This window comes from Poeciliopsis prolifica, unplaced genomic scaffold (genome assembly GCF_027474105.1).
Source record: "Poeciliopsis prolifica strain line A6 unplaced genomic scaffold, Auburn_PproV2 SCAFFOLD040, whole genome shotgun sequence".
Classification (NCBI taxonomy): Eukaryota; Metazoa; Chordata; class Actinopteri; order Cyprinodontiformes; family Poeciliidae; genus Poeciliopsis; species Poeciliopsis prolifica.
Genome location: NW_026562415.1, coordinates 4,654,610 through 4,664,201, shown reverse-complemented (window position 1 = coordinate 4,664,201; position 9,592 = coordinate 4,654,610). Strand labels below are relative to the sequence as shown.

The 9,592-nt window shown below is 42.7% G+C and overlaps 3 protein-coding genes and 1 long non-coding RNA gene across 5 annotated transcripts; 2 read left to right on the top strand and 2 right to left on the bottom strand.

Annotated features, from left to right (window-relative positions):
• Positions 1-318: 318 nt before the first annotated feature.
• Positions 319-2,506, bottom strand: LOC129375582 (dnaJ homolog subfamily B member 9-like). Of its 2 annotated transcripts, none has more exons than XM_055054781.1 (3): positions 2,271-2,506; positions 1,709-1,949; positions 319-1,033 (listed from the first exon to the last, which is right to left on the bottom strand). In XM_055054781.1, exons 1-3 carry the CDS (start codon positions 2,397-2,399, stop codon positions 570-572), a joined length of 834 nt encoding a protein of 277 aa, XP_054910756.1. In that variant the 5' UTR covers positions 2,400-2,506; the 3' UTR covers positions 319-569. The 2 variants fall into 2 exon arrangements, with proteins under 2 accessions (XP_054910756.1, XP_054910757.1); XM_055054782.1 differs by having other exon boundaries at positions 319-964.
• Positions 1,942-7,611, top strand: LOC129375585 (uncharacterized). The gene is made up of 3 exons (XR_008607649.1): positions 1,942-2,034; positions 7,265-7,375; positions 7,460-7,611. It is a non-coding gene; the product is annotated as an uncharacterized LOC129375585 (long non-coding RNA).
• On the top strand, positions 3,089-5,451 carry LOC129375578 (THAP domain-containing protein 5-like). The gene is made up of 3 exons (XM_055054776.1): positions 3,089-3,347; positions 3,722-3,908; positions 4,052-5,451. Exons 1-3 carry the CDS (start codon positions 3,265-3,267, stop codon positions 4,736-4,738), a joined length of 957 nt encoding a protein of 318 aa, XP_054910751.1. The 5' UTR covers positions 3,089-3,264; the 3' UTR covers positions 4,739-5,451.
• avpr2l (arginine vasopressin receptor 2, like) lies at positions 7,351-9,166 on the bottom strand. Its single transcript, XM_055054780.1, has 2 exons — positions 8,344-9,166; positions 7,351-7,535 (listed from the first exon to the last, which is right to left on the bottom strand). Exons 1-2 carry the CDS (start codon positions 9,164-9,166, stop codon positions 7,456-7,458), a joined length of 903 nt encoding a protein of 300 aa, XP_054910755.1. The 3' UTR covers positions 7,351-7,455.
• Between the last annotated feature and the right edge of the window lie 426 nt (positions 9,167-9,592).

Sequence of the window (9,592 nt, the reverse complement as noted above, 5' to 3'; positions counted from 1 at the left end):
CTGATGTTAATTCCTGACCCTGACTGAGTGATAGGAGATGCATCTCTGCAGGAAGAAACTTCAAATGAGGTAACTGTTGATGACGGCCAGCCTGCTTGCATTCCAGCTACATTTCCTGGAAGAGGAATTTGTTGTCGTTTCAAAGTTTGAAAGCAAAGTGGCCCGATTAGCTGCTGAACCAATGATTGTTTTCGAGAACTCGTATTGCCTTCCTGCCCTCGACGAAAAACAAGCTTTTATGGTTTAAATGTAGGCCGTACCTGAGTGTCGGAACCGTACAGTCATAATAAACCGAAACAAACACGATAAACAAGGAAAGGGTTTTGAATGGTCCTAAGACTTATTCCCATGCTATAATCAAAAATGTGGATTTGTTATTGCTTCAGAACAGCCACTAATTTGACCAGCTTGGATATTTGCTGGGAAAAAAAAACAAACAAAAAAACACGAGTTACAAAAGCCACACCAAGAGATAAATTAGCATTCAATTCGATTTCAACACCGCAACTAAAAGTTGTGCAGCTTCCCAACATGTTTACTTTTTTTTTTTCTTCATCCTTCGTCTCGTCTCAGGAGCAGTCAGTGAAGGTGGTCACCATGTTCCCCCTGCGCTGAGTCACCGTCCTGCAGTGCTGCTTGGCCGAGCCTTGAAATCTGCTCTCAGTCCTGGAAGTGTGGCTGTTGAAGGAGAACATCTTCTCCAAGTCCTCGAACATGTCGTCGAACATTCCTCCGCCGAAGCTTCTCCGCTGCCGGTTCATCGCCTCCTTGTGAGCCTGGAAGTGGCTGTCAAAGTGTCTCTTTTGGTGCGACTGATGATGCGAGTGGAAGTGCTGCTGGTGCTGTTGACCGAACGGGTCAAAGTCTTTGAAGATGTCGTCGAATTTGAAGTTGAAGGACTGGTAGTGCTGTCTGAAGTTGTAGTCGTCGCCGCCGCCTCCTCTACTTCCTCGGTAGGCTTCTCCTGATGAGGCAGAGGGGCCAAACTGGTCATACTCTCGCCGCCTCTTATCATCCGATAACGTTTCATAAGCTAAAAGAAGCAAACGGACGTAAAGTAAGCATCGGTATTTTACTATCAACACACAGTAGAGCGTTCAACAAGAGCTTCATGTAATTAAGCTCTGATGCACATCATGTGCGGGAGGATAAGGCTGCTTTGTCAGATGAGGTCAAGATTGAAATGTGATGTCACCACTGCCTGGTGAAACACGGCGGTTGCAGCATCATGCTGTGGGGATGTCTTTCTTTAGCAAGGGCAGAGGAGCCAGTCAGTTGATGGGAGGATAAACTATGAAGTATGAACACTTTTAATACTTTTGTTGAACTCTAAAGTTCAAGAAAAGCCATGGGGGGGAAAAAAAAAAACTTGGAATACATTAGCTTAAAATGTAGATGACTTGTGTGAAGAAAAGTAATTAATTAATAAGAAGAAAATACCTTTTCTGAAAAGATTTCATCCTGTCTCAAACTGATAATGTACAAATTAAAGACTTAAATAAAAGCTCACTCTTCTTGACTGGGATTTTTAACTACTGTGTCTGAACTAATGTTTCTGCACATTTCCTGTTTCAAAATATCAAAAGTTTCCAGATAAAGACTATTTGGTCACCATTTAAGTCGACTTTCACGACAGCATTTTAAAGTACCTTTAAAAACTGTAAACAAAACGTCAGAGGGAAGAAAAAAAAACTTGAATCGCCGTTACCTTCTGCTACTTCTCTGAACTTCGCCTCTGCGTCTGCGCCCTTGTTCCTGTCGGGGTGATACTTCAGAGCCAGCTTGTGGAAAGCCTTCTTGATCTGGCGCTCCGTGGCGTCTCTGGGCACCCCCAGGATCTCATAGTAGTCCCTCTTGGCCAGGATGAACTCCGAGATGAGGAGAACGTGAACTGCGAGCAGCAGCACCGACTGCGCCGTGGCCATACCGACGGTTTTCACAGCCGTTAGCTGTCAAAGCAGAACGAGTACCCGGATATATAACGTTTAAAATTGACGTCGAAGTTCAACATTGGATAACAGAAAGTTAAAGCAGGTAAACGTTGGTTAAAGTTGTTGTTTTTTTGTTTTTGTTTTTTTTTTTTCATTTTCGCTAGCTATTTTAACAGAGCCAATAAGCTGATGATGGGGACTCTGGAACAGACTCGAAACTTTCGATCAATTTTTAACAGCAACAAACCTTATTGAAAACATATTTCTTGGTTTTTCAATCACTAATAAGCCCCCTTGTACACTAGGAGTTGGGTTTTTTTCTGAAATCCGAGCAATTACCTGCAGAAGAATTGATGAACAGCCTCGGGAATTCTTCTTGTCACCCGCCAACAGCTCCAGCTGATGCGAAACGAAACCCAGCAGTTGTTGACGACAAACATTCCTGAGCCTCAACAACACGACTCGCATTCCTATTGGTCCGTTACTGAACCCACTGACTCTGAAGGCTGTGATTGGTGGGAATTTTGCGCACGTGGAGGCTTGAGGACGGAGAGCAGTGGACTTTACTGAAACGACTCTGAAAAGAGTAGCGGTAAAAGATAATTACCGGTATTTTGCTTCCGTTTTCGGGTTGCATTGCTAATTTTAGATTAGAGAAAGTCGAACATCTTATTTGACAGAGTATATATTCTAATTTTGTTTAGCTTACATTTGTAGTATTCTTAAGCCTTTTGCTCTAAATATGTTGTTGAATAAAACTGACGCTTATAATCCTTTTCTTGTTAATGTGCTGCATCCTTTCTCCCTTCCGTGCAGCTTTAGACAACTAATATATTTTCTTTCTTTAAGCCATTTTTTATTTTGTTACATTTGCTTGGGTTTTTCAATCCCTATTTTTACATGTAAATGTTTTAATGCGCATCTGTCGAGTAACTATGCGGTGGGTGCGCACGATTTGTCAACCGGCGAGGCGGGAACGAGGCTTGCCGGATGATTGTAGTTTGCTAACCATTTCAAATTCCGCTTCAACTTGAAGATGTCGGTGTCATTTTTAGCACATTTTTATCTGTTACCTTTTTAATTCGTGACAACAAATAGACATGTATCCTCTGCGCGTTTCCCCTCCGTTTAAGATACCCTTTCAATTCCACTCCAATCATCACCCCGGCTGATTGTGAAGGATTCAACCCAGCGTGTTGGCTAAATAAAATAATAAACGTCACCTCCGCCATTCGGAATGCATACCGGAAGTGGACTTTTTCGAGATTTTTCGCGTTAAAAATATCCTTAGACGCGTCGTGTCGAGGTGTTTCCATGCGGCTTCGCAGAGGAGATGCCCCGATACTGCGCAGAAAAGCTTTGCCGAAACCGTGGAGGGACTTCATCAAAACAAGACAAGAAAATCAGCTTTTACCCGTAAGTTTTCTCTTTGTAGTTCCCCCCCCCGCCCCCCCGGCTATTTTAATTAGGCTTTTATCATCACCGTTGTAAATTGCTTATAGTGACATGTTTGTGCTAGATTGAAATAAACTACTAGTATTAACCGAGTTGCTTGCTAATACTCATCTTTAAAGCTACATGCCAGAATACAATAGATCATATAGGTATAACTTGCAATCAGCTTCTGGATTTGCTTTGTTATTTTCAGGTAAAGTATCACTTAGTTAAAATGAACTTATTTTGAAAGGGGGGAGGGAAGGTGTATAGTGTGTTTGACTGTCTGAGAGGCTCATTTCAGTTTCATAATTCAGAGTAATCTTTCATTCTCCTTTTGTTCTCCTTCTGCATAGTTTTCCCTTGCAGGACAAGACCAGGCTCCAAACATGGGTGGACAACATGAGGCGGGGGGAGTGGACCCCAAGTCGACATCAGTATCTCTGCAGCGAGCACTTCACAGAGGACTGCTTTGATATTCGCTGGGGCATCCGATATCTGAAGAATACAGCTATTCCCACCCTTTTTCCCTCTATTGAGAATGTATGTAGTAAACTCCATGAAGAAAACAAATGTTTAAAGAAAATTTGTTTGAGTTTTCAGATGTTTAACACTGCATATGATCCATGTGTTGCATTGCTGTGAATTAACTGCAATGCAATTCCTTTTTTTTTTTTTCATCCAAGGAATGTGAGAACAAGGTTACCCTTCAGAGAAGTCCTGAAGCCACATCCCCGTCACAGGCTGAGGACTTTGAGTGTGATACCAGTCGAATGCGCCCACCTGTTAAAGAACAGTCGGCGATACTGCTCAAAGTCCCTCTCTTCCAAGAATCAGGGGTCACTTCTCAGTCAAGTCTACCTGAGATGCACACTACTGTCTGCGAGGTAACGGGTGACAGTGGAGTTTCAGCAATGCCCTGCCTCACACCACCGATGTGCTCCAAAGAGCAAACCGACTCGATTGTGACCGTGTTGTGCTGCGAGACACTTGGCCTTCCCTCCAGCGGTGAGGAACATGCACTTTGCGCTTCTTTTGCAGCAGACCAGAGCCAGACTTTTCGCTTTGTGCCCGTGGAATTGATTAGAGACGAATCTCTGGGGAGTTTTGCAGAGGAGACCGAGCCCAGCGACAGAGAGCACGCTTTGGTCCACGAGCACTCGTACTGCCGACCGGACACCGACAAAGACGAGTTGTGGAGTAAGATCCTGAGTCTGCACGCAAAGATCTTGGAACTGGACCGTAGAGAGGAGAACACTGTGGCTAAAATCCACACTTTAGAGAATGAGATTTCACTCCTGAAGAGGAATGGGGCAGTTTTTAAAGAAAAGCAGAAAATTTTAGAAGATTATGTGTCATCTGTTTTACTCTGATCTTTAGACATTTGACTTGTGTTATTATTGCCTTTGCTGTTGCTAATTTTGGTCAATTATTTGTCTTGGGTGAAACAGCTTCTGTAACATGCTACTTTAGGTGCTGGTCTGATTATGTCCACGTGGTGGCACTGTATTCACTTTCATTGCTTAACAGCTGTACAGGCCTATTGGACAAATTAGAATATTTTTGAAAAGTCCATTTATTTCAAGAACATTATCGCTTAGTAAAACATTATATAATAATAATAATAATAATAATAATTACACACAGATGGATGTTTTAAAGTCTTAATTAATTATGCTGAAATTTGTAATTAAAATATATCAGACCAATTTAAAAGAAACATTTTTAATATAAAAATGTAGTCATAATGAAAAATATGCTTCATACCTGCTTAAATGTTGTCAATTTTCAAAAGGTACTTTTATCCTGACAAATGATCCTTATCAGGACACATATTGTAATTTATTGATGCATCTATATTTTTTAAATGTGAACTGCACATTTCACTTTTTTCTCTGAAGGGTCCTAAATTTCATTTTACAACCCGACACCAATCTACAAGACGATTTAAATCCATTTTAGCTATTCAGCTAAAATTGATGACTGCACTCATCAATTCGTCAGGCTGTCCATGTGGTGTTAGGAAAACTATTCATTTCGCCACTTTTCTTGTCTGTATGACCGTCAGTCATAATAAAATAGAGTATGGAGAAATGTAAAAAATGTTTTCCACACTTTTATTTCTTTCTAGTCACCATGGTGACCACCATTTCACCTCTTTCTTTGTCTACCGCGTCGAGTCTCAAAGCACTGTAGGAATAATTGTCTTGAAAATCATGACCTCATTCACTTCCTCTGAAGGTTTTGATGGGCCGCTGGGATCTGAATATGAAATATTTGTAGACTGTACAGGTGTTAATTCCTTAATTGCTTACTTCCGTTAAGTGTACGTTTAAGTTAAGTTGTCTTTTTATTTTGAACTTGTTAATCGAGAAATTTGGAAGCCAAGAAAGCTGCGGAGATTTGATATGAAAAATCTCACTTTTTCTGGCCCACGTTTTGGGGATGTAATTTTTAATTGAACAGCCGATGTGTCATGAATCCCTTGACCACAGGATGGTCAAGGGATGCTGCAATTTTTTTAATAATACAACAGCTGTGACATGTTGGTACAAAAACTAGTTAAAAGAATGAATCATTTTGATTAATTTTTCTCCCTACTGCATGTTTTTCTCAAAGTTTAAGACCCAGGTGTCTATAAATCCGGTATAAATACTCTTGTCACATTGCGTCTGCTCAATCAGCAGTCACCAGCCGTGTTAGGCGCCCCCAAGCTTCTGCCTAACACTTTGGAAATTTGAATAATTGATGCCCACAAAGCATGACAAGGCCATAGGAAGATAGCGAGGCTTTTCCAGGAAGCAGCTTCCGCCTGTTTGCAATTCGATTAGGTAGAAGAAAGAAAAAAACAGCTAACAGAATTGGCTGAGGTCAAGCTGAGGTCTTGGAAAACTTGGAGAAACTTTTGACGGAAGAAATTGCAAGTAGGTTTACAGCTAATCAAAAGCCTGGATTGGATATATTGACAGCCATGTCTCCTGTAATGACATCTTTTAGGATGCATCATAAAAGGATTTTTTTTTTCTGCATCCTTCACTTAAAATTCACCAACAAACATTTTCAAGCGGGCTTCAGAATGAGGCCAGTGTGCATCAACGCTAAAGCTGAAAGAAGCAAAGGGTGAACACTGCGCGACAAAGGACGTCTCATCAGCTGTCACTTCTATGGTTTCATATTCTGGCCTTTTTGAAAGAAATTGCTGTCTTCCTTTAAACACGGGCATCTCAGTAAGCCCCTTCTTCCGCCTCCCATTAAGCCTGTAGTGATGGTTTTATACAATGCAATTACATGAGCACAAACCTGCAGCAGGATTCATCTCCCACTTCTCCACCCTCGGGCTTTGAGTTAGTCACAGTTGTATTTTGGCTGCATCAGATAGCTAATCTTATTTGAAGCAGATATAAAACAAAATGCCACAGGCTCTCAGGTTGCACCGAGAACAAAACTCTGACTCACAATTATATCTGATTTGACTTCAGATAAATGCAGAGCTTTGCCTCGGTTAGACAGACAGAAAACCTTTCAGACAAAACATTTTTAAAGTAGGTGGAAGTCAGAATGTATGTCAGGAATTTCCAGAAACAAGTCAATTTATTTTCACTTATGTCTGAAAACTGAATTTTAACATGCCAGTTTCTACTCCTGGCCTCCACACGTCCTGTTCACCCATACCTGAACACCGACAAGAATAAAGAGAGAAAGCCTCAGAAAGTGCTAAATGTTTAAGTCTCTGATTGCTCGTTTCTGTTGTATCGTCGTCCAGCAGGAGACAATCCTCCATCCAGCCACTGCAGCGCCTTCTGAAAAGATAAAGCATGTTTGAATATATTGGCGTTCCGTTCGTCTGTCGGTTTCCCCGCAGTCTGCTAATTATACACTTCTCTCTGTTTTGCACAAAGGAGCGAGAGGATGCTTTTCGCCAACAGAGAGCACAAGCAGATGTGCCTTTCTTCCTCACAGTCTTCCCCATGCAGTTCAGCAAATGAACCTCTTCACCTCAGTCGTCACAGGTGGGAATCTGTAGAAATCCTGGTAATTATTTCTCGTCTTCTTATGCTGTTCAATTGAGAGTTTTTTTTTGTTTTGTTTCTCAGCTGTAGTAAAGATATATCCAAGGGTTTGTGCAGCTGTTGAGACTGGCGAGCAGCATGATAATTGAAAATATGGGACCTGCAAGATAAAAAAGAGGAAACGTGATGAAAGACTGATGTCACACTCACAACCTGGGCGTCTTTATGCACTTGCTGCAGGCCGTCCTCCTGTTTGATGTAACGACAATCATGCTGTAGCTACTTAAAAGATTATTCAAGTCAGCTAATAATAAAAGTAATGTACAGATTCATTGCACAGTGATTTCTTCCTGCAGTCTCTTAGATGACTTGAATATTACATAAGATCAGTGTTTCGAGACTCTAATGTCTTGTTTCTGGAGAAGTCTGCTGAGTTAACAGTTATCCAGCTGACACCGCTCATCACAGAGAGAAAGCCTCAGAAAGTGCTAAAGAAGCCCCTTTGCACAGTACTGCAACTAAGCACACTCATGTAAAATTGAGTGGAAGAAAAACATGTGGTAGAAAAACGTGCACTAGCAATATCAATTTTGAAAGTGCAGCTTGGAGAGGACGAATCCAGGTCACCAATACCACTCTCCTTGATTTTAGTCACTTATGAACCAGGAAATTTGAGCATTCAATGCTTCCATTGTGCTCAAAATGACGTTTATCATTCAATATACAACGAATCTGCAAATATATTATTTCATTTAAATTACTGAAACTAATTCATTAACTCTCGGATGAATATTGTTGATGGCTCAAGATGACTTCTAGAAACGTCTTTCAACGGAACTGAGATAAATTTCGTTTTCAAAAGTCCTAGAAATGTTAATCAAGCTGCAGGAGAACAGTGCGCTCAAAGAATGGCTGCAGCCCAGGGGCCCACATCCTACATCCGGCCCCGCTGAAGCCCCGAAACCAACCTTGCGTCGGCGCGCTGCTCGGGCTCCACGCCGACCACAGCTGCACGACAAAAAAGGGGCTCCAGCACACCGTGTACGCCATTATAATCACGAAAGTCATTTTCACCGTCTTGAGCATTGCGTTGGAGACGCCCCTCGTGCCCGCGCGCCCCGACTGCAGAGCCTTCCTCTTCATGTTGAAGTAGATAGTTGTGCAGATCCTCATCTGGCAAAACAGCAGGATGACCGCGGGCAGCGCGAACACCGCCAGAGTGATCCAGCTGATGTAGATCCTGCTCCCCCAGGGCTCGGCGAACGTCGCCCAGCAGTCGTGCAGGTTCGCCTCCACCTCCTGGAGGGAGAAGATGAAGAGCTGCGGGGAGCTGAAGACGAGGGAGATGAGCCACGCCGCGCCGATGGAGATGTACCTCCTGAAGGAGCCCTCCAGGAAGGAGACCATGGGCTTACAAACGGCGTGGTAGCGGTCAATAGCCATGGCCACAATCATGTAGGCGGAGGCGAACATCCCGACCACCTGCAAGTACTTCACGAGGCGACAGAGGAAGTCCGTCCCGCGGAACCCGTGCGTAATTTCCATGGAGAGCTGCGGCAGGACTTGGAAGAAAGCCACCACCAGATCCGCCAGACACAGGTGCAAGAGGAAGAGCTGCGTCCGCGAGTTCCTCTTCCTCCTCTTCCACAGGGTGACCAAGAAGAAAAGGTTGCCACATGTGGCAAACACAAGAATTAACGCCAGGAATCCGGCTCTGAGGAGCGCAAAACGGACGGCTTCGTCTTCATCTGCTGCCATCGCGGGACTGCTGCTGCTGCTGCTGAGATCCATTTAGATCAAGAGGGGGAAAAATTGATATAGCCTATTGTCGTTCCCAAGTGGCTCGAAATCAGTAAGCTCTTTTTTTAGAATAAAAATTGGGACTTTGCCTTTCTGGCGCAGCACAAACGAAACGCGTCGCAGGTGACTGTGAGAGGAGAGGAGAGGAGAGAGGAGGGGTCTGAAGTATGACTAATGTCACTGTTACCACTAATACAACACACAAACTGACATAAATGTTTAAAATCATCACGATTTACTTGAGTGACAAACATTGAACCTTCAACAAAATAATGTCCATATTTATAGAATGCATTTCATTGGGATTGTGTGATAAACACAAAGTAGTACATAATTAAGGAAGGAAAAACTTTTGTCACGTCAAGATACTGAATTTATGTAGCTTGGATGGAAAGCAGTAAATGTGAAGTCTTGCCT